This window comes from Leopardus geoffroyi, chromosome C3 (genome assembly GCF_018350155.1).
Source record: "Leopardus geoffroyi isolate Oge1 chromosome C3, O.geoffroyi_Oge1_pat1.0, whole genome shotgun sequence".
NCBI classification, from domain to species: Eukaryota; Metazoa; Chordata; class Mammalia; order Carnivora; family Felidae; genus Leopardus; species Leopardus geoffroyi.
This window is the reverse complement of record NC_059338.1, coordinates 1,766,702-1,793,469: the sequence shown is the minus strand read 5'-3', so window position 1 is coordinate 1,793,469 and position 26,768 is coordinate 1,766,702. Positions and strand designations below refer to the sequence as shown.

Here is a 26,768-nt window from a genome sequence, read left to right as displayed (position 1 = left end):
ATAACGTTTCTCAACTTGGGTTTGTCTACTATTTCCTTATGCTTGGACTTGGGCTATAACATTTTTGGCACTGTGTTCATTTAAGAGTATCCCTCAGGAAGGTGCGTGCCACCTGTCGCTGGTGACGGAAGTTAACATCTTCCATCACCGAGTTAAGGTGGTATCTGTGAGGTTTCTCCACTAGGAAGGTACCATTCTCCCCCTACCTTTTTTTAAAGTTTATTTATTTATTTTGAGAGAAAGAGAGAAAGAGAAAGGGAGAGAGAGAGAGCAGGGGAAGGGCAGAGAGAGAGGGAGACAGAGAGTTCTAGGCAGGCTCCAGGCTCCGAGCTGTCAGTACAGAGCCCAGTGCGGGGCTCGAACTCGCAAACCGGAACATCAGGATCTGAGGCGACACCAAGACTGGGATGCTTGACGGACTGAGCCACCCAGGTGCCCCCGCGTTCTTCCTTTTGTGACTAATAAATAAATGTCTTGTGAGGAGCTGCTCTGCGACCATGTGACTGTCCCGTTACTCCTCTTTGACCCACTATCTTTAGGATCCATTGCTGATTCCTGCCTGCATCACTTATCACTAAAATAGCTGCCAAACGGTGGTTTTGAGGATGTTAAAGCCATAGCCTTTTCCTGACAGGCGTTATTTCTCTAGGACACTTAGTCCTGTAAGACTTTGTGGCCCAGCAGGAATGCACACCAGAATTTTGCCCATCCCCCGCTCTGCGGCTCAGGACTCTGAGGAGACCTGCATCTGAGAAGGACCCTTATAGATTACGGATCACCTCCAAGCCCACTGGTTGTAACCCTGGGAAAGGTCACGATCTGGTGGGGCAGTGCTGCGCTGAGGTGTGTGTGATAAGCCGAGATGTCAGGGGTTTCCCCGCTTCCTCGGGCTCCCCCAGAAATCCACACTCGGTGGTCAGGAGCCTCGTTGTGGCCAATCAGTGCGTTAGCTTCAGTCACAAATACTTAGTATGGCAAGGAATTCGGTGTGGACTAGAATTTGACGAGAAAAGGATTAATTTCCCTGGATCTGACCGTAAGTACTTTCAGAAGACAGGAAGAAAGAGTTTTCTCTAACGGGATCACATAACTGCAACTTTTTCTCCCTGTGCCTTTTTAGCAGAGGACAAAATGTTGATCTCTTTTGGGACTGCTTTCCTTGAGGCTCTGAGGAACCATCAATACACTTTACTAACCTCCTGTTTTGCTAAGGGGACCTCCAGAGCCTGACCCGGTCTCCCAGCTGGGCCTTGTCGCAGCTGACTTCGCAGTGGGAAGGGCTCACCCACTCCCGACGGCTCCACAGTCCCACCGAGGGGCGATTTACCCACATCCTTTCTGGTGGGGCGTGCGCCAGAGGCTCCCTGAGGCCAGCTCAGGTGAGCAGCGGCGAGGGGACCCTGTAGTACTTTAAGCTACACTGGGGGAAACCTCTCAACGGTCAAGGACACAGCACTAAGTACAGGCAGGCCTCACCGAGGCTAGATCTGGGGCTCTACAAGCCGCCTCTTTTTTTTTTTTTTTTTTTTTAAACAACGTTTTATTATTTTTTATTTTTTAAAATTTATTTTGAGAAAGTGAGAGCGAGTGAGTGAGCAGAAGGGCAGAGAGAGAGAGAGAGAGAGAGAGAGAGGGAATCCCAAGCAGGCTCTGCACTGTCAGCACAGAGCCTGATGCAGGGCTCGAACCCACAAATCACAAGATCATGACCTGAGCCAAAGCCAAGAGTCAGATGCTCAACCCACTGAGCCACCCAGGTGCCCCAAACCACCTCCTTTTGAACAGCTGTTCCATTCTTCTCTTTCTTGATGGATTTCCCTTGTAAGAAGGTGACAAAAATTACAAAGCTATTTTTAGAAGTGCCAGAAGAATTCCTCAATTGGAAATCCTTTTGTTTGGAGAAATTACTCCAAGTGTCGGAGGTAGAAGGTGGTGCCCCAAAGGCCAGGGGTGCACGTGCTGGAGAGCTGGTGCAAGCCCACCATCATTCTTTCCTCCTTCCTGCTGCGGCCGAGGACCGGGCCCAGACTGCGAAATCCAGTTTGGCATCTTCCAAGTTTGGGCTGATCTACCTGCCCTGGACACAGGAAGGGGTCGGGGGCACCTGGGTGACTCAGCCGGTTAGGTGTACGACTTCGGCTCGGGTCATAATCATGTGGTTCGTGAGTTCAAGCCCCGCGTCGGGCTCTGTGCCGACAGCTCGGAGCCTGCAGCCTGCAGCCTGCTTCGGATTGTGTCTCCTTCTCTCTCTGCCCCTCCCCCACTCACACTGTCTCTCTCTCTCTCTCAAAAATAAATAAAATGTAAAAAAAAAATTTTCCAAGGAAAGACAGAAGTGGTGACTATCCATTCTAAATGAATGGATAAACTGGCCTATCCATACAATGGAATATTATTTGGCCGTAATAAGGAATGAGGCACTGACACACGCTACCACATGCACGAACCTTGAAAACAAGATGCTAAGTGAAAGAAATCAGACACTAAAGGTCACATATTCTATGGTTCCATTGTGTGAAATGTTCAGAATAGGCAATTCCAGAGAGACAGAAAGTAGATTCGTGGTTGCCTTAGCAAGGGAAAATGGGACGTGTCTGATAATGGGTGCAGGGTTTCTTTTGGGGTGATGAAAACAGTCTGGAATGAGATAGTGGTGATGGTTGCACAACTTTGTGAATTGAGCGCATAGAGTACCCTTTTATTTTTATTTAATGTTTAAGTAGGCTCCGCGATCAGATCAAGGAGGGGCTTGAACTCACCACTGGGAGATGGAGAGTCACATGCTCCACCCAAGGGCCAGCCAGGCCCCTCCCCCCCAGTACCCTTTAGAAAAGGGTAATACGATTCACAAATCACAAATTTTTTTAAATGTAAAAAAATAATGTAATTTCAATCAGACTCCCAACAACATTGTGTTTTGGGGAAAAGGGGCAACAGGAAAACGATGGTGTTTAATCTGAAATTCTTTGGAAAAATACACCTGTCAGAATGGGCCATGAAATGTAGATGAAAATCGGTTTGCCCTAACAGATTAAAATTGAAATAGAATTACCCAATAAAAACACCGTAGCAAAGGAACGGATCAACGCAAAAGAACGAAGAAACATAATAGCGTATATATAAAATTTCACACACGATAAACGTGGTGTTTGGATGGAAGGGGCATTTATTAAATGCTGAAGGGAAAATACTACGAGTTTGGCTTTCAAATTAACTTGTATTTTATTAATCCTACTGTTGGGGCGCCTGGGTGGCTCAGTCGGTTAAGCGTCCGACTTCAGCTCGGGTCACGATCTCGCGGTCCGTGAGTTCGAGCCCCGCGTTGGGCTCTGGGCTGATGGCTCAGAGCCTGGAGCCTGCTTCCAATTCTGTGTCTCCCTCTCTCTCTGCCCCTCCCCCATTCATGCTCTGTTTCTCTCTGTCTCAAAAATCAATAAAAACGTTAAAAAAATTAAAAAAAAAAAAAAAAAAAAAAAAAAAAAAAAAAAAAAAAGCTGTTTAATCCTACTGTTAATACCCAGAGTTCAAGAGACCCCCAAAAAACGAACCACCAGAGTCCAGAGCCAAAGCCAAGCGGCAAGGGTCGTTTATTGCAGGTTCGAACCCGGTCCTCCGTGCACTCGTTGCCGGTGACGCTAAGAGGCCCCGAGTGAGGTTTTTACAGCCCTTTTATAGACAGGTACAAACAAGTCACGGGGAAATCAGGGATTTTTCACAGTTACAGAGCTGCAATTGGTTGATATTTAAATTTGAACACTTAGCAGAATTCGATTGGTTCCCGCCTTTAGGTCAAACCACAACTGGGGGTATGGGTATCTCAATGATTGGTCAGGAATACGCGGGCGCGCCAAGCAATTGTACAGAAGTGGAACAAGCTGGTTAAGTTTCAGTCTGCTCAGGCCTCTCATTCCCCCCTTTCTCAAGTACCTGAGGAACCAATCTTGGGTCCTACAGTGTTACCTAATCAAGCTCGCTCTCCATGTCTAGGAGCTGATACTGTGGCCTAAGGACCATAATCTGAATGGTGTTTAGTCTGTCCCTGATAAAGTTCATTATTTTGTTGATTATAATAGGGCCGAAGGTAAAAAGGAGGAGGAGGCATAGTAGGGGGCCCAAAAAGGGAAGAAGGTAGGGGAGAAACCCGTGGAGTCCTGACCACAGTGGGTTTTCGGCTAGTTCTTTTCGTCGGCGTGCGAGGTCCTCTTGGAGCTGTTTAATTTTGGTCCGAACTATTCCTGATTTATTGGCATAAAAGCAACATTCTTCTTGTAGGGCTAAGCAGATGCCGCCTTGTTCTGCGGTTAGCAGATTCGACCCTCTTCTATTCTGTAACACCACTTCTGCTAGGGAATCTAGCTGATCTTGCAGATCCTGGATTGTCCCTGACAAGGCTTCGACATCGTCAATTAGTTGACGAGAGAGTCGCAGATAGGAGTGTATGGAGACTCCTAATCCTGCTGTCCCGGTAGTTAATGCGCCTGTAATTCCTAGGCCTACCAGGAGGGGGATAACAGCCACAGCTCGTTTGGATCTGCCAGTTACAAAGTCCAGACTAGGGATGGGCATGGGGGTTTTTCCTGGGACTAAGTCGATATCTGGTAGCAGGGTGGCCAGGATGCATACTCCAGTGCAATTGTGGGGAAGATAGGTGTAGGCTAGGTTATTTCCGCAGACGAAAACAGTGGTGTTGGTACTACGGAAGGAGGAGTTGATAGTGATGTACTGGTGGCATTGGGCAAGAGATATGATCCCTACATCTATGCTGTTATTCTGGGAGGCAAGATTATTTATAAAGCAAGAGGCATCGAACGGGCTAATGAATTGAACGGGGAAGGGGTCAGGTAGGGAAGAAGGAAAGCAGTCATTGGTTATGCTGATATCAACTTCAGTGGGGATGGCGATGGGTCGGGGAGTTTGCTGGGGTAGGCAAAGCCAACAATCTTGGGCTAGAGTCGGGTTAGAGATGTTTAAGAGTAAGAAAGTGGTTTCTAGGATAGACATTGTCTGAGGGTCTAACTCGTAAGGGCTGTGCCTAGGGAGAACTAGGGGGTGGAATTAAGCCGTGGATACAGATGTTCTGCGAGGTCCTTAAGCCTCGTTTGCGTTTCCATCTGTCTGACAGCGTCTTGGGGTCCTCCACCGCCAGACACATGTATGGGGGTTCGGGGGTTCCAGCAGACGGCGGCTCCAACTGAGCCAGAGCAGCCAGCTTGAAGTTGCGTATTGTTATCACTGGCTATCGCTGCCCTGTTACTCTGTAGGATGGCCGTAAAGTAGGCAGGGGAGTTGTCTGGCCCTATACATCGCTGATAGGAGTCATAACAAGAGCTGTGCACCGACTCCTGGAAAGTGGAGCAAGGGCATTTTGTCATGGGGGGCAGGGGCTTGGGTTTGTCAACACATAACCACTGCTGTTGCTGCAGTCCTGTGGTGTCATAGGTCTGGGTTAAGTAAGCAGTTGTGGTCCCACAGTCTTGGGTTTGAGTGTAGCTTCGCTGTAGACCCCCTCTTCCTACAGAGCTGGCTACTATTCTTTTACTGTGTGGCAGGGCAATGGTGCTAACCACGCCACCTCTGCAATCACAGGGCCTTCCATACAGAGCTTGTAATAATCTCTGTTTGTCAACGGGGGTATTTAGTTCTCCCTCCAGGAGTTTGAGGTTGAGGGCTAGTAGGACAAGGGTCACTATCCTGAACGTGTTTAGGGGAGGCACGGCGCAAGGTTAGTTTGAGGGGGTTTTTCTTACTCTGGTCTACAGTCCAAGTAGTATTTCTATCAGTGTGTCCCACTAGGTCAGACAGGCTTAATGGTGTGGTGAATCCAGGTAGGGAGGTTATCTACCTTGATGGCGGTGGGAGTTGTCAGGATGATTTGGTAAGGTCCCTTCCATCTGGGTTCAAGGTTCTCCTGCCGGTGTCGCCTGACGAGGACCCAGTCTCCTGGACGATACTGATGGGGAGTGGGTGGGGGCCCCGTCTCACATCGTTCTCTTAGTTTAGGCCACACGGCCTCATGAACGCGCTGTAGAGCCCTGAGACAAGACAAGAGGCTGTTATCTTGGTCTAATTGAATGAGCTTTGACTTAAGATTAGGTATGATAGGTGTGGGTTGGCCAAACGTGATTTCATAGGGTGTAAGATTAGGTATGATAGGTGTGGGTTGGCCAAACGTGATTTCATAGGGTGTAAGGCCCAACTTGTCCGGGGAGTTGCGAACCCTGTACAGAGCGTAGGGGAGTAATTCTACCCAATTAGCGCCAGTCTCCATAGTCAATTTAGTAAGGGTCTCTTTTAATGTTCTATTCATTCTTTCTACTTGTCCTGAGCTTTGGGGCCGGTAGGCACAATGTAATTTCCAATCTGCCCCAAGTACGGAAGCCAATCCCTGACTTACCTTAGAGACGAATGCAGGTCCATTGTCTGACCCTATCATTACTGGAAAACCATACCTGGGCAGGATTTCTTCGGGGGCCTCGGGGTCCATGGGGGTGTACTGCCTAAAGGCTTCCATTAATCTTTCTAAAAAGGTGGCAGGGCTCTCTGTCTTACCTTGTACGACCGAGTACACTTTGGCCAAATTGGTGGGCTTGTGTGCTGCAGCCCGGAGACCCGCCATTAGAGTCTGGCGATAAATGGGCAGTCGTCCCCTACCTTCTGCCGAGTTGTAGTCCCAATCAGGCCGAGTCAGGGGAAACGCTGCATTAATGAGGTCAGGGTTAACAGTGGGTCGACCATCTTCCCCGGGGACCACTTCCGCGCTTCAAGTTGAATCCTCTCCCTTTCTTCCGTGGTGAACAGGATTCGCAAAAGCTGTTGGCAGTCATCCCAGGTAGGCTGGTGGGTGAACATTATGCTCTCTAGGAGGGCTATAAGATCTCTAGGGTTATCAGAAAACCGAGCATTTTGGGTTTTCCAATTATAAAGGTCACTGGTGGAGAAGGGCCAATACTGGAGTCGGGGGTTGCCCGTTTCATCGGGGGGTCCTATTTCCTGCAGGGGTAGGGCCACAGTGGAGTCGGGGAGGTGAGAGCTTGGCTCACGCTGGGTGCGCCCTCGAGTTCGGCCGGCTGGCCCTTCGCGGTTGGTTTCATTTTCAATAGGGCTTGGCGAGGCTGCTGCCCCTAGCCTCCCCGGCTCCGGTGCAGCTGCTGCTTCCCGTCCTCCTGGTTCCCCTTTGGGGGCAACCAGCGGGGCGACTGGTGGGGCGGCTGCTGCGGGCAGGGCCTGGGGTGCGAGGGGAGGGGGATGATAGGGTGGAGGGTCCAGGGATAGTAGGTCCTGACTATCAGGCAATATGGGATTTAGGAGCGCTGAGGGGGTTCGCGGCTTGGTTGGGTCAGTGGAGCGGGCCTCGAGAATCTTACAGGACCCTGAGGAAAGGAAGGGAGACATCCAGGGTGGAGGGTTTTCAACAAGATCCTTCCCAGACGAGGATATAGGGAACCTGGTCTGGATGGCCTTCCTTTCCTGGCAGGAGGGTTTTGGCCTTGACCTTAGCAACTATAGGCAAACAAAAAGTGCCCTCGGTAGGCCAGCCCACCCCGAAAGTGGGCCACTCAGACCGGCAGAAAGTGATAAGTCTCGACCGGCGGATGTCCAGGCTTAGGTTATGGCCTCTAGTCTGGACATCCCTGAAATTAGCCAGAAGAAGGGAGAGAGATGTACTCTGGTTCTGTCCCATAGTCTGTATAGGAAGAAATAGATGGGTCAAGTTAGTTTATGTTCCCGGAGTGAGCCGGATATACCTGCAGAGGAGAGGAGACAAGTTAAATCGCAAGCGCGGCGGCAAACAGAAAGTGCCTTGGTGAAGAGACCAGATACAGAACGGGTGTCTGTAACCCGAACAAAGAGTTCCCATGGGCCAAAATGGTGCCCCAGACGGGTGCCAGAGGACGTCTCCTACTGGTCCCGACTGACTGCCCTATAGCGCGTCGGCCAGGGCTGTGTCAGTCTCTGATACAGATCCCGCGGCGGGAGAGCCAGAAACGAACAGACAAACAGGAACGGACAGAGCCGGCTCACTTACCCACCGGTCTCAGAAATGACCCGTTGACTTGGGGTCTGGTGGGTTTGGGGGTATCCCGGACGAGCCCCCAACGTAACGCCCAGAGTTCAAGAGACCCCAAAAAACGAACCACCAGAGTCCAGAGCCAAAGCCAAGCGGCAAGGGTCGTTTATTGCAGGTTCGAACCCGGTCCTCCGTGCACTCGTTGCCGGTGACGCTAAGAGGCCCCGAGTGAGGTTTTTACAGCCCTTTTATAGACAGGTACAAACAAGTCACGGGGAAATCAGGGATTTTTCACAGTTACAGAGCTGCAATTGGTTGATATTTAAATTTGAACACTTAACAGAATTCGATTGGTTCCCGCCTTTAGGTCAAACCACAACTGGGGGTACCAATGATTGGTCAGGAATACGCGGGCGCGCCAAGCAATTGTACAGAATCGGAACAAGCTGCTTAGGCCTCTCGCTACCAGAATATAAATTTATTTGAAACACAGCACTCCATGCTAGTCGTTCAACCTAGAGTCTCCTAGCAGCTTGAAGACCCGCCAAACGCCGTCGGTCCGCGGCGTCCCGGCCCCAACCCCGGCGGGGCGCCCCGGCCCGCCCCCCTTCACCTCCGCCGTCCACGACCCACTTCCAGCCCAACCCCGGCGGTGCGCCCCGCCCGGCGACCCTCACCTCCGGGGTCCACAACCCACTCCCAGCGCCCCCAGACCCCGGCGGAACGCCCCGGCCCGCCCCCTCCCCTCCGCTCCCGCGCCCAGCCGCCGGCGCCCCCTCGCGGCGCGCCCCCGAGGCCCTGCTCTGAAAGCAGTGGTTGGCGTGCAGACGTGAAACAACTAGAGAAATTTCTCACATGACCTTTGGGACGAATCATTTGCCTTTTCCTAAGCAGGTAACTGAGTGAAGCGGGCCAAAGTGGCGGGAAGGCTCTCTCCCTGGCCAGAGGCTGGGCCTCCACACAAACGTGGCTGGACCGGGGGACAAACTGTTTAATTCTCCGACTCTTGCGTATTGTCTTGTGGGCTACCTACTTGCCCACAACAAACATGGATTCTCCTCGCCCCAATTGCGCCTTGATATGCTCTGCGGCAGCCATCTTTCTCCAGGGCAAGCCGAAAGCAGGAAGGGCACACCCTACCTGTCTCGGATAATGCCAGACGCCTTGAAATCAACAAGAGTCCAATTGGAACCGACGCTTTCACCGGAACGGCTTTTCCCCACGACCGGAAGGGGCTGTGCGTGAGGGCGTTGGGGGCGGAAGTGACGGGAAGGTGGTAGTGGGGTAGTTGGCGGGTGGTTGAGCAGAGCCGGTCGCCATGTCCGCGGGGAGCGCGACACATCCCGGGGCCGGCGGGTAAAGCTTCCTGGGCGAGGGCATCGCGGCTCGCACGGGGCAGAGGAGAGACGGAGGGACCGTTGGGAGCTGCGTATGGGTGTGGGGGGGGAGGCGTTGAAGTGGGAAGTGTACGTATTGGAGGGTTGGGCTTTTGGGGAGAAAGACGGTGAGCAGGCCTTGGGGCCCCCGAAAAAGGCCGGCAGGGAGCAGAGGGAGACGGAAAGCAGGGACTTTTCGGAAGGACTGGCCAAGAGGAGGGGCAAAACGGGGGCATGTGGGACAGAGTGGAGTTTTCTCAGAGGGGTGATGGAGTAGAAAAGAAGTAGATTCTGGAGTAGGGTCGAAATTAGTGAGGAAATACTGCAGTAATTGTATAAAGAGAGGTGGTCATTTTAATATTGATAAGAGACTTGAGGGTGTAAAGAGGGCACGATAGACGGCAAATGGGGTGCTAAAGCGTAGTAAGGGGAAGAATAACAGGAATAAAGCTTTGGGGCCCAATATTTTCCTCTTTTTCCCGGTAGGCGCCGCAGCAAATGGGACCAACCAGCGCCAGCCCCCCTTCTCTTCCTCCCGCCGACGGCCCCAGGTGGGGAGGTTACCAGCAGTGGGGGAAGCCCTGGGGGCTCCACAGCTGCTCCCTCTGGAGCCTTGGATGCTGCTGCTGCTGTGGCTGCCAAGATCAATGCCATGCTCATGGCCAAAGGGAAGCTGAAACCAACGCAGAATGCCGCCGAGAAGGTATTTGAAGTTGAAGGGACTCTGCTAATTGCGATGTTAATAAGGGTTGTTTTGTAGTTGTGCGATCCAAGAATCCTGTGTGTAGAGGAGAAAACCCAGACCCAGTAATTTAAGGATCACTTAGTTTTGGAACATATCAGATGATATTTTGTCATTTGTTTTTATGAGGCAGCTTTGGTTGGTTTGACTACATTTACGGATCAAATAGCTCATCTTGTCTTTGTTCTTAGTTCGGCCTGCTATCTACATAATCATTTAAAGCAACGATGTAGTATATTTTTCACCACATGTGCATTTTCCCTGAAGTCACATGAGAAAGTCCAGGTAAATCAGTGAGCTTTAAAATGTCTCTAGTCAACTCTGCTCAAAAATACATTTATAAAATGCCCTTTATAATTAGAATCTAATGAACGTCTACAGTGTAATTAAACATGAAATAAAGTGAACCGTTTATATGTTGGTTGGTTTGCTGTTTTCATACAAATTGGTCATTTTATAGAATTTGGTCGTTTTATAGAATTTGTGGTATAACTAAAATCTCACCACTAGACTGGATCTGAACTTTGAAGTCTTTAACTTATCCTGTAATAGGAAACCAGAATCTTCTACAGGACGATGCCTATAGTGGCTGTTTGTAGTGCTAGAATGCATGCTTTGCACTTGAAAGAAATCCTTATAATTTTAAGGGATGGATTACTGTCTCCAGTTTACAGAGGATGGAAATTGGGCGTGCGTGTGAATGTCAAGTTGTGTAATTGTGTAAGATCTGTCATGGTTGGCACACGTGTGACTTCAGAGTCGCCTCGGACAACTGGGTGTTTAGCTTTTGCGTGAAAGCCTCTGGAGTTGGAGAATTCAGTGTGTTCCAAGGCTGCTTGCTCCATTATAATTCTCATTTGAAAAAAAAAGTTCTTCCGGGGGCACCTGGGTGGCTCAGTCAATTGAGGCCATGATCCAACTTCGGCTCAGGTCATGATCTCATGGTTCGTGGGTTCAAGCCCCACGTCGGGCTCTCTGCTGACAGCTCAGAGCCTGGAGCCTACTTCCGATTCTGTGACTTCCTCTTGCTCTGCTCCTCCTCTGCTCATGCTCTCTCTTTCTCAAAAATAAATAAACATTTACAAAATTAATGAAAAAATAAAGCTGACTTCCATAGTACCTGTGAAGAAATGAGTTCTGTGTTTGCAAATGCAACTTAGGTGAGCAGCGACTGTGTTAATTATAATTAATACGTTGTGATTATTTCACAATGTAACCGTATATCAAAATATCCAGTTGTTCACCTTCAGTATATGTACACAATTTTTGTTTGTCAGTTATACCTCAATAAAGCTGGGGGAGAAAGGAAAATACAATTTTTTGTTAGCTGTCCTGTGTATGAGTATGATATCAACAGGCCATAATGTGTCTGGATGTTTAAGTATTCAAGTTCGGCAGAATTGGTGGGAACTTCTAGTGAATTGGAAGTTCGTTATTCATCGTATTTTGATGGTTTGCAAAGATTGAGTCCGTTGTCCGTTTGTAAGTTTTACAAGGGGCTGTAACACGCTGGTGATCATGGAGTGCTTCTTGAGTAATAAAATTCTTAATACTGATGTGAATCACTTATTTTTTTTCTCTCTAAAAAGCTTTTGAGCTCAGCAGGCGGCAGCACACACATATAGTGGATTTAGAAGCAGAATAGCTAGATGTGAAACCCAGGGTCCTCGGTTCTTGGCCTTAGATATGTCGTGGAGCCCCAGTTTTCCTCATCTGATGGGGTTGGTGACATGTGCCTGGGTGGTCCCCGACAGTGGCTGCTGCCTCCTGTAGCTATTTAAATTAAAATTTGAGTGAAAAGTAAAATTTAAAATGGAGTTCCTCGGCAGGGCACTTGGACACGAGGCTGACGGCGCCCACGTTGGACTGCCAGGTAGCTCCCACTGCCGGACGGCACTGCCCACACCTTTGAAGGTGGCCCCGGGGTTCAGGGAGGTGAGGTGTGCTTGAGCCAGCGTGCTGAGTGGGGGGCTGAACAAAGATGAGATGTTGCTGAATCTAGTTTGTGTCCGTGATTTAAAAACGTGTCTGATAGGGCGTTTGGGTGGCTCAGTGGCTTAAGCAACCAACTTCGGCTCAGGTCATGATCTTGCGGTTCGTGGGTTCGAGCCCCCGCATAGGGTTCTGCGTCTCCCTCTCTCTCTGCCCCTCCCCTGCTCATGCTCACTCTCTCTTTCTTTTTTTTAAATTTTTTTTTTTCAACGTTTATTTATTTTTGGGACAGAGAGAGACAGAGCATGAACGGGGGAGGGGCAGAGAGAGAGGGAGACACAGAATCGGAAACAGGCTCCAGGCTCTGAGCCATCAGCCCAGAGCCCGATGCGGGGCTCGAACTCACGGGCCGCGAGATCGTGACCTGGCTGAAGTCGGACGCTTAACCGACTGCGCCACCCAGGCGCCCCGTCACTCTCTCTTTCTTAAAAATAAATAAACGTTAAACAAATATTTAAAATGTATCTAATGCATAAGGAAGTAAACTGTATTTTTATCTTCCTGGAGCAGATTTGTGGGACGTTGGTCCAAGGCAAGAAAAGGTTGGGGAAGGCCATCTTGGGATGAAATTTTTCTTGAATAACTCCAATCCAGCTATCTGGAGTTGCCTACAGTTGAAGTTGAAAGAAGCCAGATCAGATTTTAGGATTTTGCGTGACTTTTCATCCATTCTCTTAGTTCTTTAGTAGAAAGTAATGGGTTGTCAGGTAGAACTGACCGGTGTTCCAGGTCACTGCAAGGATGAATGTAAGGTGCCATGGCCGCAGCGGTGGCACAAAGGCAGCGGCCGGTTACACAGGTGAGGTGCATGGGTTGCTGGACTCTGCCCTGTATTTTTTTTTTTAACTTAGTTTTTACATTTATTTATTTTTGAGAGACAGAGCACAAGTGGGGGAGGAGCAGAGAGAGAGAGGGGGACACAGAATCCGAAGCAGGCGCCAGGCTCCCGGCTGCCAGCACAGAGCCCCATGTGGGGCTCGAACCCACAAACCGGGAGATCACGACCTGAGTCGAAGTCAGACGCCCAACCGACTGAGCCACCCAGGCGCCCCTGCCCTGCATTTGACTGCACGTACGGCTAGCTGGTTGAGGTGCAAAGCACCACAACTTGGTCTTGTGATTTTCCCCGTGAAGATAGCAGCGTAGGGTTTCTGGGATTATGTGATCGCAGAAACGCACACGTGGCTGAGGTTACAGAGAGACCTGAGGGTTGCCTTCAAGTCAGTTGACCATACTCGGTGTCAGTCCAGTGAGGTTTTGTTTGCTCGTTATGTCATTTTTTGCAGAATCACCCAGGAGCGTTTCCAAAGTGTGTTTGCAGGCAGGTTTGGGGAACGGTAAGGTGGTGGTGGGACTTGGGAAGCGCCAGTTGTAAATTGCACAGCAGAAAGATACTGTTTCTTCTTACAGTCTTTTTGATCTAATTGCTCTTTCTTGGTAGCTTCAGGCTGCTGGCAAAGGCCTAACTAGCAATAAAAGCAAGGACGACCTGGTGGTGGCTGAAGTCGAGATCAATGACGTGCCTCTCACGTGCAGGAACCTGTTGACTCGAGGGCAGACTCAGGATGAGGTGGGGAGATGTGGGGCCTCTCTGGGGACGGCGGTGGCTGGGCGTGGTCTTGTGAACGCGGAGAGCGGCGTCAGATACTTATTAGCGGGTTTGGGTCATAATCTCCAAAGTCAGGGTTGGGTTGAATTAACTGCAGAAGGACTTCCTAGTGAAGGTGAAGGAGCCGATGTGGGTGGACTCCCTGGGTCAGCTTGAGCAGGAAGCGATTTCCGACATGGGAGGGATTCCCGTACAGACGTCATTCCTGTCTGTTGGTGGAATGAACGCATGGGGAGAATCCATCCCGCTGCCTGTCGTCGAAGTCGGTCAACTGCCACATCATCCTTTTAACAGAATGTTTCCTTTTCAGATCAGCCGACTTAGTGGGGCCGCGGTGTCAACTCGAGGGAGATTCATGACAAGCGAGGAGAAGGCCAAAGTGGGGCCAGGGTGTGTATGCACTTCCTCTGCTTTGGGAAAAGATTGGACACGGGCTCACGTTAGTGTGTGTTTCATTCTGAGGAAATAGGTGTAAATATTTGGTCAGCAGCTTGCTAGACGTACACGCATGCTTCGTAGTAGAACTTGGGAACATCTCAGACGTGCGTAAGGAGGGTCGGCAGCTCTCGTCCTTCCTGCTGCTCTTTGATTTTTCATTTCACAGGTAACGTTTTCTTAGAGGAAACACATTACAGGAAAGTGTCAGATGAGACAATTGCTAACATTTAACGGACACGCTTCTAGATTTCTGTGTGGGAATGTTTCCCCCAACAAAAGGGCGTGTGTTTTGTTGTGATCTCCGTCTAAAAAACATCCTTTTGTCCGACTCCTTGCTGTTTCCAGGGTGGCTGGATTATCTGTGTAAACATCTCGTCCCCTTTAGTTCGTCTCTCCCATTACTCGGTGTTTGGGGGCGGGTACTCAGGCAGTGCAACATTTTTCACGTTGGCCCAAACCAAATATAATTAGGAAGCAAAACTTGCTCCCCACCTGAGACAGTATATTGCAACTGTGTGCACGCCGGTTGCTGTTTTGAACTTTTTTGTCTTTAGACCCAGCTCTTTTTTGCTGACGGCTTGTCATGAACTGTATGGTTATCGAAGATCTCTGTCAAAATCTGAATCTAAGCCACTTTACGTTCAGAGTCGAGAGTTGCTTTGGTTGCGGGCCTCACAGCCATGGGTCTGTGCGCTCCTGTCACTGTCACGCCGGTCATTTGGATAGACGAGAGCATGTCTGCACGTAACCTGTTAGCCAACAAAAAGGAATTTTCTCAAACATCCGGTTGTCTCGGTTGACTAGATCCCCGTATTCAGGAGCCCATAAGAACAGATTTGATCCTGTGTGGGCTGGCTAACGTGAAGCAACCAGAAAAGTTTATTTAGCCTCAGCTTTAAACCACGTTCTTAAAAATTAGCAACAGTCATTTCTGTGAATATGGTGCCTTTGCCTTACTTGGAAAGTATAAACGTTACAAATTCGGTGGCCCATTTGGTTCCTTTGGTTATGACCAGTTTGGGATCATCATTTTGTATTTCTCTTTCTAGGGATCGTCCGTTATACCTTCATGTTCAGGGCCAGACACGGGAATTAGTGGACAGTAAGTAATGGTTGGGCTCACATCTGCTTTTTGGGAAGGGCAAAGTATAGGGCTCTAAGTAACAAGTTGGCAGAATGTTCCCGGGCTGTGCTAACTCGTGTGTATGAACCGCTTACGAGTGGGCTGGGGGTTTAGAGAGGCTGAGAACCACATACTTGGGGATCCTCTAAAACGGATTAGTACATGGGCACCTGAGCGTTGACCTTTGTCACGAGCTGGTAGTCCGTGCGTTCATCCCATTGGTATAACATCTCACCCTGTTTTTCCACAGGAGCTGTAAACCGAATCAAAGAGATCATCACCAATGGGGTGGTCAAAGCCGCCACGGGGACGAGTCCAACTTTTAATGGTGCAACAGTCACTGTCTATCACCAGCCGGCGCCCATTGCACAGCTGTCCCCAGCTGTTAGCCAGAAGCCTCCCTTCCAGTCAGGGGTATGTTTGGTGGAGAGATCCCCTAACAGCTTTGCCATTTCTGTAAAATTGACATAGGCCACAGAAAACGGGAGACGAGAAGAACATAGAAAATCCTGAAATTCTGACCTGAGAGTTCCCTGCTAGTGCTGGCCTGGTGACGCGCCCTTTGGAAAGGGCGTTGACGCAGTCGAGGGCACACCGTTCGCTGTGAAGTTAGTGGTTTGGTTCTGTGTCTGTAAATGTGATGGCAGCTGGAGGACTAAGAAGGCTGAGTCTGGTGAAGCAAGACTCTGCTGATACAATCCTCCTAGAGAACAGGGTGGGCGAGAGCAGCCCTCACTGGAGGACACCACGGGGCTGACTGCACGACCCGACACGCCGCTATCGCGTCCCGGGAGACCGCACCGGGCTCTCACTGCCTTGCGGTGGCCTGGGCCGTGGGCGTGCTTCCTGAGCCTCGAGTCTTTGCTTTATGCCTGTTTTGCTGAACTGAGGAAGGTGTTAATGTTCTAGGTAGGTGCGTGGGATAGGCAGATCTCATTTAAATTAAGTTACTATAGGGGCGCCTGGGGGGCTCAGTCGGTTAAGCATCCGACGCTTGACCTTGGCTCAGGTCATGATCTCAGGGTTTGTGGGATCGAGTCCCACGTCAGACTCCATACTGACAGCGCAGAGCCTGCTTGGGATTCTCTCTCCCTTTATCTCTGCCCTCTCCCCTGCTTACGCACTCATGTGCACACGCACTCTCTCCCTCCTTTTCAAAATAAACGTTAAAAAAAAAAAGAATTTAAGCTGCTTTGTAAAGTTTATTTTTATAGGCTCATGGTAGAAATTATTTGGAGTCCTTGTTCTAACAGTGATTAAAGGTATCTGGAGGATTAAAGTCTTGCGCATAATCATTTTCAAGATTTGCATTTAATTATGTGTCATGTTTAATCTGAGGTGTTCTGTTCTTCCACAGATGCATTATGTTCAAGATAAATTATTTGTGGGTCTAGAGCATGCTGTGCCCACTTTCAATGTCAAGGAGAAAGTGGAAGGTCCAGGCTGCTCCTATTTGCAGCACATTCAGATTGAAACAGGTGCCAAAGTCTTCCTAAGAGGCAAAGGTTCGGGTTGCATTGAGCCAGCATCTGGCCGAGAAGCTTTTGAGCCTATGTATATTTACATTAGGTACGTGTGGATGGGTGGGGCTGAGGACATTTGAATGCTTGTCACCAGATCAGTACAGGCAGGGATAATTCAGAAGGTGTAAGAAAATAGGTTTAATAAACCTTAACGTGAGGGACTTAGGTCAGTACTAGCAATAATCAATTTGTAGTTGCTTAATAAGAATGATTGAAATAGGAGGTGGAATTGCCTTTTTTAGTATTCAGGTTCTTGGGTTTTATACAATCTCTGACCCTAAAGTAGCTGCGATGAGCCTAAAGTAACCTTTTTTTAAACCTACGACAGTATTCGTGTACTTTATAGTGATTTTAGTGGCTTTTAAAAGTCTTATGTCAAGAAGTACTATAACTCAGAGAGACCAAAAAGGGTATGTCTCGATGATACTGGTTATATCTTACAGGGCTTCTATTACATTATTTTGTGATTTTCAGAAAGTTAGATTTGTGCTGCATTAAATGTATTAAACTTATAAACAGTATACGAAGTGAAACTCGATTCTGTGTCTTTTACTTTTCTCCTCTTTGAATTTTCTGGGTCTTCTTTCTTTGCAGCCATCCCAAACCAGAAGGCCTGGCTGCTGCCAAGAAGCTCTGTGAGAATCTCTTGCAAACAGTGAGTTCTGTTCGATTGTCTGATATGCAGAGAACTGCTGTGTGGGGCTGTGTCTGAGCCCTCTTCCCACCTGCACTGGTTTCCGAGAGCTTCAGTAACAAGTTGCCACTGACTAGGTGACAGAAACGTATTCTCTGACTGCTCAGGAGGCCAGACACGCAGAATCCAAGCGTGGGCAGGGTTGGCTCTTTCTGAACAACACCGTGCGGGAGAATGTTCCACGCCTCCCCCGGCCTGCAGCCCTTTGCATTTGCGCCTGGTGTCAGCAGAGCTCCGTTCTCTGTCCCGGTGACACCCGGCCTACTCCTGCCTCTCCTTGTCCATCTGTCTCTGAGAAGGGTGGCAGTCCTCGGATTTAGGGCCCGCTGGAATCCAGTGTGACTTCATCTTAATAGCGTGTATCTGCGAGACCTTGTTTCCAAATAAGGTCACATTCTGGGGTTTTTGGCAGATGTGACTTTTGAAAGGACACCATTTAAACCACACCGTTCTGGCCACTAACATTCTCTCTAAGGAAGTCAAACTACCCTAGCATGTCCTCGCTGGTGTGCGGTTTCTTCTTTAGGAGGCATTTCAGTATGGAGTTTTGGAAATGTGCAGGCCTTCGGTGTGAAATCTCAATGTCCTCAGTTACTTAAGTAGACGATACTTTTAATCTCGGTCAGGTTGTTTGCTGTGGGCCTTCCAAGTTCTTTTCAACAGTAAGTTTGGCTAAATAAGGGAGGAAGGTGGAACTACGATGGTTTAAAACCAATCGGCAGTGCTTTGGCCTAATTGCTTATTTGAGTATTCTTTTTATTCTGTAGTCTAGTGACCAAAAGTTAAACCGGGAGGCCTCTTTGCGTAGCACCTGATGGAAACCAGGTTTGGGGTTGACTGTTCAGCCTTGTGTTATTTGATACGTAAGGGTTCCAAACTTTTGGGAAGCTGTTTGCTTTGCTTCTGCAAAGTAACCTGATTGACCATCCTTTGTACCAGACAACTGCCCTGACCACCCCCTGGCTTTGTCTCGTTGCTGCGTGCGGCGACTCAGTGGGATGCCCAGAATGAAGAACTGGATGGCGGGGGGCGGAGACATACTAGCTCTGTGCTGAGCCTTGAGCTCCTTGAGGACAAGTCCAGCAAATAAAAGAATGAATGATTTCTCATTAGTTATATTGACAACCTTAGGAACTTCCTACCTTCTGTATCTGTGTGGCTCTGGGTCTCATTTGGGGGATTTTAAATAATCTCTACACCCAACATGGGGCTCAGATTCACAGCCTTGAGATCGAGCGTCACACACTCCACCCATCGAGTTAGCCGGGCACCCCGTGCCTTATTAAAATGTAGAGTAAACAGGTCTCAAATAGGTGGAGATACCAGTGGAAATCTTTTAATCCCCGGCTGCTTTAGTCCCAGAACCAGACCCTTGTAAATAATCCACAAATTGGGACTGTCCCATATGAATTTGTCTTCCCTTCTCTTGCAGGTTCATGCTGAATACTCTAGATTTGTGAATCAGATTAATACTGCTGTACCCTTACCAGGTGTGTATGTCTCAAAGTGTTTAACGAAGATAAATGCGTTGTTAGCGATATCTGTGTGTGAAATAGATACTTAAGGCTAGACTAAGCGTGCCAGGGCACTCAGAACCTAGGGTGATTTGAAAAGCCATTCGTACCTCAGTAGTTTTCTTCCCTAGAGATTAAGTTAATATTCAGCTAAAATGTCTCATTCTGCTGCAGCTGATTAAACACTTTTTTTCTTCCCCCTCAGGCTATACACAACCCTCTGCTATAAGTAGTGTCCCTCCTCAGCCACCATATTATCCATCCAATGGCTATCAGTCTGGTTACCCTGTTGTTCCCCCTCCTCAGCAGCCAGTTCAGCCTCCCTACGGAGTGCCAAGCATAGTGCCACCGGCTGTTTCACTGGCACCCGGAGTCTTGCCAGCATTACCTACTGGAGTGCCCCCTGTGCCAACACAATACCCGATAACCCAAGTGCAGCCTCCAGCTAGCACTGGACAGGTAGGACGCCAGGGCGGGAGCCGGACGCCGCCGTGCTGGGGGAAGCCGGGCGGGGGAGGGGTGCGGACGCAGCGTCGTCGTTCAGAACAGGTGTCTAGTTATGGTGCAGCGGGAGGGGTTTTCTCCCGTTCCTCCTGCGTTCCCGCCACCAAGCTACCCGAAGGCTTCGGGGGACAGCGTGCACACACCAGTGTGTTCGTCCTCAAGCATGTGGCACCGGCAGACCGGTGTGTAGAAGAGGGGTCGGCGAGCTTCCTCTGGAATGCTGGCCGCCGGCTAGGTTGGGTGTTGCGGGCCCTGCGGGCTCCGTCACGCCTGCCGTGCCCGGCCGGTGGGCGCACGCGCGGCCCGAGACGATCCCGAGTGAGTGAGCGTGGCCGTGCTCCGGGAACACTCGAGTCGCAAGTGTACAAGGGCCACAATCGTAGTTTGCCTGCACCTGCCTCCGGGAGAGGGGAGCCAGCCCACGCCACGCCTCCACGCGTTTGGAACGGAGTCCCTAAGCTTCGAAGGAAATCCACCATAGGCAGGGGTTCCTAGGCCAAGGGCTACACGAGCTTTGCCAACTTAAGGATCGTAAATGCTCTCACGGAATTCTCAAACTGTGTAAGAAACTAGAATTTTCGGAAAGGGTAGGCAGCTAGCGCATCTGGATGGATGGTGTCCAACCCTACGTCCATCAGAGAGCAGAGGGAAGCTAGTGAGTGAGCGCACGGTGATTGATGGCGGGCCCTTGACCGTGGGCCTCTCAGAGTGGACCTGTGCCAGAGGAAGTGCAGCCCCGAACCATTGCCCAGCCTCCTGATCGGTGGGCTGTGAGCACTGAAGGGGGCTGGACAGGGAGAAACAGCAGAAGACTTCGCTGAATTCTGGCGGTGACCCTGAGGCCTAATCACGTGCCTTCTGTGTTTGGCAGAGCCCTAGTTCTCCAGCCGCGCTGGAGAACTTGAGCCGTTCTTGAGCCGCGCTGGTTTGGGACCAGAAATGCATATGGTGGAGCAGGCTCTTCAGGGTTGGGCTTGAGAGAGCGGGCGGCCCGGGCCCCTCATGCATTCCCGGGTTTGAGCTGTGCCTTCCTGGAATATAATTCAGCCTATCCAGTCTTTGGTTTCCTTATAGAGAATGGGCGTGGGACGCCTGGGTGGCTCAGTTGGTTGAGTGTCTCTCGATCTTGGCCCAGGTCAGGAGTTCAGGCCTCCGAGTTGGGCACCGCCCTGGGTGTGAAGCCTACCTTAAAAAAAAAAAAAAGAAAAGAGAAAGAAAATGGGCGTAATGATAATATCTCAGAGGTCGAAAAGGTTAATTGAGGTGACCCACGTGTTCAACAAGTAATGGCTATTTGATAAGACTTGTTTTATCTCTCTGACGAGTGCTGGGTCAGTCCTTATTCCTTTTTGGAACAATCTCTTAAAACATTAGACTCCCCGGGGCGCCTGGGTGGCGCAGTCGGTTAAGCGTCCGACTTCAGCCCGGGTCACCATCTCGCGGTCCGGGAGTTCGAGCCCCGCGTCGGGCTCTGGGCTGACGGCTCAGAGCCTGGAGCCTGCTTCCAATTCTGTGTCTCCCTCTCTCTCTGCCCCTCCCCCGCTCGTGATCTGTCTCTCTCTGTCACAAAAATAAATAAACGTTAAAAAAAAAAAAATTAAAAAAAAAAATTAGACTCCCCGTTGCTATGACAACTTACCCACGGAAGTGGCAGATGGACTTGCCTTTGCCACGAGCGTTGGCAGCCTTCATGATCCAGAAAGAGCTAATCGCATTGATTAGAGGAGCTTAAATTGGAGAATATTTGGCTTGTAACTTCTGAACTAAGTAAGTGGCTAGAATTTGTATTATTTGTTGGTCACGTTTGCTCCTAATCGCCCAAGTGCACAGCAGATTTTTCCTAAGAGTTGAGAGCACCTTAGAGATCGTCAGTTTTGCATTTCCCTACCGTCAGGGTGGGAAGGCTGTACTGTCACCAGATGATACAGGAAGGACACTAGCGACGAGAGATACAGGATTTCTAGGATACATGTGCATCATTAAAATGTATTGTAACTATTGTGTCCTTAAACTGACTGGGCATTCTCACACCATTTTTCCCCTTGGTTTGTTTTGGTCCCAGAGTCCGATGAGCGGGCCTTTTATTCCTGCTGCTCCTGTCAAAACTGCCTTGCCTGCGGGCCCCCAGCCCCAGCCCCCGCCCCCGCCCCAGCCCCCACTCCCAACTCAACCCCAGGCACAGAAGAGGCGATTCACAGAGGAGCTACCAGATGAACGAGAGTCTGGACTTCTTGGATACCAGGTTAAATAAAATACTTTTACTTTCCTCCCCATACCCTACTGTATCTTTCCTTTAAAGAAAGAAATTCACATCTATGCCAGTTGTTTTCCCAATAACGAGGATTTCTGTTTTCTGGAATCCATTGAGATGAGGGTTTTTTCCTTGGGGGATTAACTGAAAGCGAGAATGAGTCCCTTTGGGTGGGTTTGTCTTTGGGGTCAATATGATAAAATCCAGAACTCCACATAGAGAGAAGTATAGGTCTCTTATGACTGGCACCTGGAACGAGTCGTGTAGATTTCTGCACTTCCTCTTACACAGCACTCTTGAAAGCCTCAGATAGTTCTCGCTTCCCTACACATCTCACCAAAAGGTATCATTCTACCTCCCAATAGTGGTTTGTATTTAAACCTTAGCTCCCAATTTACTATTCTGTCTCTCCATAAGAAAGAGTGATTTTTTTCCTCCAGTCCCCCACCGCCCGCAGAAAAAGGTGGCCAAAATGTGCTTCTGTGCATAGTTACAGTCATTCGAGTATAGGGTTTTTAAAAATATTATTAAAATGTTTAGTTTTGGTGCAGTTTTGTTTCATCAGGAGAAGCACCTGCGCTTTTTGCCACAGTCCTTGAAGCCTTCTTTGAAACACGCTTTGAAGCATTTTTATAGTTCTAGATGAAGAGTTGAAAACAGATGCAGGTAGCATAATCAATCATGATGTCCCCGAGCAAGTCCTCCGTAGGGAAGAGTGATCTCTGTTTGGGCCGTGGTTACGCCCCAAATCCCAGAGAGCTATGTAGTGCAGATTACTGCAATTGACCAGAAAGACAAGGCACTTGACAGTTACGTTAAGGAGCTAAAGTCTGTACAGCAGTTGTAGATTTGCTAATGCCACTGTATTTTTCTGCTCATAGCATGGACCCATTCATATGACTAATTTAGGTACAGGCTTCTCCAGTCAGAATGACATTGAAGGTGCAGGATCGAAGCCGGCAAGTTCCTCAGGCAAAGAGCGAGAGAGGGACAGGTAAGTTCGTTGGCGCGGAATTACATGAATGTATTAAGACGTCCTCTGTGTGCATCGCTAGTGAGAATGGTCATTGCTGTGGGCTTCCCGTGTTCTAAAACTGTAACGAGATCCTTTGGCTCAAATAAGCTCCTGTTCTTTGTAACGGATACGCTAATGGAGAATAGGACGCGCCTCCCAGTCTCCGGGCCGCTGTACTCGACTTTGAATAATTCAGTGCTTGTTCATTCAGGCATCTTCCTTTACCTTCACTGCCTGCATCTTGGCCGTTTTCCTAAGCGTAGGCAGGGACAGGAGTCTGACGCAAGCCAAGTTTGCTACTCAGAGTCCTAGAACCTGATGGGTTGAGGTACTTGAGTGGAGGTCCGGCCTGCCACCCGGGGCTCGCACTCTCCTGTACCATCCTTTGAGCCTTCACTAGATGAGCCTAACTTCTCCCAGCAGCGCATTCTTGTTTTGGCCCGGCCCAGCCTGGCTGTGTAGACAGGCCTTACAATCTGACAACTTGATGGTAGCTCGAAGGGTGGGGTCAGGCGGAAGGGGTAGAAGTGGATGCTTACCTGCTTCGTGTCTGCTGGACAGGTTATGATGGATTGAATCTGTCTGAAAGGGCTGTCACATTTTTTCTCCTAACAGGCAGTTGATGCCTCCACCAGCCTTTCCAGTGACTGGAATGAAAGCAGAGTCTGATGACAGGAGTGGTACTGGGGCCGGAGCAGGGGGCCATGGTGAGTGAGGTGTAGCTGGGGACACTCGGGTGGCTAAGACTGTTCCTAAGCTGTTAGTTTTCTGACCTGATGTTCACTCAGATGGCACTCATTCAGGTGTTTAATCCAGCTTCTAAAATCTACAGGCTAACGAGAATACTTGTTTTTATTTAAAAGGACGACGTATAGTTACACGGGCTTTAATTTTCAACTGACGTGTGTCTAGGAAAGAGTTAGTTCACTTACGTTTTATGCATAGCATTCAAGCCCTAGGAAATACTAATGATCGGTAGGTCAGTTCAAAATTTTGTTGCCTTTGTTATCTGAATACCTGGAGGTAATCTGATGCAGACTTGAGGACTGGTATTTCGGGGCACCTGCCTGGCTCAGCCAGTGGAACATGTGACTCTTGATCCTGGGGTCCTGAGTTCGAGCCCCAAGCGTAGAGCCTACTTTTAAAAAAGATTGATTTTTCTTTGTATTGGGAGCTGAGCTACTTCTCTCTGCATGGCTCTATCGATTGAATGGTCAGCCTGTGGCTGTTGAAAAAGCATTGCCTCTTAGTATCCCAGAACTCTAGATGTGTAGAGGAATATGGGGCCACTCGTGTTCTTTGCCTGTAGTCGTAATAAAAGTGAGCAAAAGAAAATACATTTTTTTCTTTTCTTCTTTTTTTTGAACTCTTTAAAAGGTGAAATATTAGCCTCCGGAGACTCACTTGCTAACTTTACTTTTTTTTTTTTCTTTTTTCTTTTTTTTTCTTTTTTTTTTTTGTGTTTCTTTTTTCTTTCTCTGTTTTCTTACATGGTTCTGGTGGACTCACATTTGCTGATGCTGGTGCTGTTTTTCGTGTGATCTTCAACGTTTTTGGGTGACCATTGACCCTGTGACCTCAAAATGGTGTCCAACTAACCAATTACAATTAACATCTTTTTTTTATTAACGAATTTATGGTATTATCTTTTTGTTTTGTTTGTTTTTTTTTTTTTGTCTTGGTGGGGAACGGGGTTGGGGTTGTTTTCTCTATTCTAGATTATCCAGTCAAGAAGATGAAAACCACGGAGAAGGGATTTGGGTTGGTGGCTTATGCTGCAGATTCATCTGATGAAGAGGAGGAACACGGGGGTCATAAAAATGCAAGTAGCTTTCCACAGGGCTGGAGTTTGGGCTATCAGTACCCTTCGTCACAACCACGAGCTAAACAGCAGATGCCATTCTGGATGGCCCCGTAGGAAACAGTGGAGCAGAGCTTTGACCCTCGGTGACTCTCTTTAGCAATAATGCATGCGTTTGATTTAATAAGACTCTGGGGCCTGTACCGGGAACCATCTTGGACCTTTGCAGAAGTTAGAGATGCAGCGTCTCCTTTCTCAAAGTGTCTCGTTCTTTTTACAACATCCCTGTTTCTGCAGTGGCATAGCATCTGTTCACATTTACTTAGAATCACAAGTTTGTCTCAGAAGCTTTTTAACAGTTGGTGAAATGTGCTTGGTCAACAGAGCCTCCCAACAGGGTCATTCCCATATCCATTTGACCTGGTCCAGCCCAGCCTTTTCCACATGAATGGCCCCTATTCTGACGAAGAGAAGGTTTTATTTGTATTTTACTACTGTTTGGTCAATTTTGATGACAACTGGCTACAAACGACGCCTTACTATTTATTAGTGGGGAAATGATCTTAAGACCATCCTTTCCTTTCAGCACCTTTAAATCTAAGGACAGTGCATCCCTGTCTCATTTTTGCATTCTTTTCTGTTTTTGGAAACTTCAGTTTTACTAATTTAAAACTGTTGGATATAGCTGGATCCTGAGTAGGAAGATTCAAGTCTTTTGTTTTTTGTTCTTTCTTCCCTGTGTCTTTTTACTGGGATGAGCCAAAGCTGGCACCTTCAGGCACTCTTGTCTCAGAAAGCCATTGCTGTTTTTATTGCCCTTCTAAGCTCCATGTCGTCAGCTGGGTCAGAGAAAACTGCTTGATCAAAGCTGGTCAGAACTCCTCACAGAAATGAAACACAGTGGTCTGCCTCTCAGAACTGGTTGCAGCTCAAATAGAGAGATTTGACCGCTCAGTAGGATGGATGGCGGACTTAGTGACTGAAATTGCAACTTGTCCTTTTTCTTGGCATTACAGGTTTTGCCAAAAGAACTTTTTTGTATCAAATATTGACGTGTGAAAGAAGGAGCTAGTCTGCTGAACCAGGAGTAGTTTGAGATACTGAACTGTCATTTTTGCACATTTGAATACTTTGCAGGCTGGCTTTGTATAAACATATTCTCTGGTTTCCTATATGTTGTAAATATTTAGACCATAATTTCATTATAAATAAATGTATAAATATTCTGTTGTGGTTTCTCTGTTCTCTTCTACAACCCATCCATACGCTAAAATGTATAAACTTTTACTGATAGCTTAATGGAATTATAGCCCACCAGAAAAATACATACACGGGCCCAGAAGTTTCCATATAGTTCCAAGAATTGATGACTTAACAGAGTAAACTCTTCAAAGTCCAGACGAAAACATCGAGGATAATTATAGTGGACTCCCTCCGGTCTCGTATTTTAGCCCTCCTTTATGGAACATGGTTAGAGAGTGAGGTACATTTTTTTTTTTTTTTTTAAACGTTTATTTTTGAGACAGAGAGAGACAGAGCATGAATGGGGGAGGGTCAGAGAGAGGGAGACACAGAATCTCAAACAGGCTCCAGGCTCCGAGCTGTCAGCACAGAGCCCGACGCGGGGCTCGAACTCACGGACCGCGAGATCATGACCTGAGCCGAAGTTGGCCGCTTAACCGACTGAGCCACCCAGACGCCCCTGAGGTACATTTTTAAAGGACATAGACACAAATTATGCTTGAGAAAGCATTCTTAAAAAGAAGGGTGGGTAGAAATTTCAGCAAAATTTGCCCGGTGCCAATTCCTTTCAGACCTGTGTGTACCACCTAACACGGAGGTGAAGATAGTGCTAGTGCCTTCACTATTGCTGTATATAAAGGCCGTGGGGGTGGGGGGAGGGGGAGTGTGTGTGTGTGCTGGGTGGCTCAGTTGGTTAAGCCCGAGCTTGATCTAGGCTCAGGTCATGATCTCATGGCTTGTGGGTTCAAGCCCCACATCGCGCTCTGTGCTAACAGCGCGGAGCCTGTTTGGGGTTCTGTCTCCCCCTCTGCCCCTTCCCCGCTTGCTCTCCATATCTATCAAAAACAGATTTAAAATTTTTAAGTGTTTTAAAAGCCCTGTGAACAGTCTTGAATTATTCTTTAAAATCTCTTAATTTCTTTCTTGGGGGGGGGG

The 26,768-nt window shown here is 48.6% G+C and overlaps 1 protein-coding gene and 2 non-coding genes across 8 annotated transcripts; all 3 read left to right on the top strand.

Moving 5' to 3' along the window:
* Positions 1-8,772: 8,772 nt before the first annotated feature.
* Positions 8,773-25,816, top strand: KHDC4 (KH domain containing 4, pre-mRNA splicing factor). Of its 6 annotated transcripts, none has more exons than XR_006706442.1 (15): positions 8,773-8,902; positions 9,103-9,245; positions 9,871-10,087; positions 13,560-13,688; positions 14,038-14,117; positions 15,215-15,267; positions 15,539-15,702; positions 16,646-16,857; positions 17,406-17,466; positions 18,938-18,995; positions 19,225-19,478; positions 21,586-21,765; positions 22,684-22,768; positions 23,405-23,496; positions 24,508-24,539. XR_006706442.1 is itself a non-coding variant. In XM_045454430.1 (15 exons), exons 1-15 carry the CDS (start codon positions 8,864-8,866, stop codon positions 24,705-24,707), a joined length of 1,995 nt encoding a protein of 664 aa, XP_045310386.1. In that variant the 5' UTR covers positions 8,779-8,863; the 3' UTR covers positions 24,708-25,816. The 6 variants fall into 6 exon arrangements, 5 of the variants coding, with proteins under 5 accessions (XP_045310389.1, XP_045310386.1, XP_045310387.1 ...); XM_045454430.1 differs by having other exon boundaries at positions 8,779-8,902; positions 22,656-22,768; positions 24,508-25,816; XM_045454433.1 differs by having other exon boundaries at positions 23,405-25,816.
* Positions 15,935-16,063, top strand: LOC123587116. The gene has a single exon (XR_006707170.1). It is a non-coding gene; the product is annotated as a small Cajal body-specific RNA 4 (non-coding RNA).
* LOC123587112 lies at positions 20,189-20,320 on the top strand. Its single transcript, XR_006707166.1, has one exon. It is a non-coding gene; the product is annotated as a small nucleolar RNA SNORA42/SNORA80 family (small nucleolar RNA).
* Positions 25,817-26,768: the final 952 nt, after the last annotated feature.

What these genes read in the sequence shown, in the direction of transcription:
- KHDC4 (XM_045454430.1), top strand. Translation starts at nt 8,864, where the DNA reads ATGACCTTTGGGACGAATCATTTGCCTTTTCCTAAGCAG. An exon ending in CCCCACGACCGGAAGGGGCT is followed by an intron (nt 9,246 to 9,870) that starts GTGCGTGAGGGC and finishes TTTTCCCGGTAG; the next exon opens with GCGCCGCAGCAAATGGGACC. An exon ending in AGCCTCCCTTCCAGTCAGGG is followed by an intron (nt 15,703 to 16,645) that starts GTATGTTTGGTG and finishes GTTCTTCCACAG; the next exon opens with ATGCATTATGTTCAAGATAA.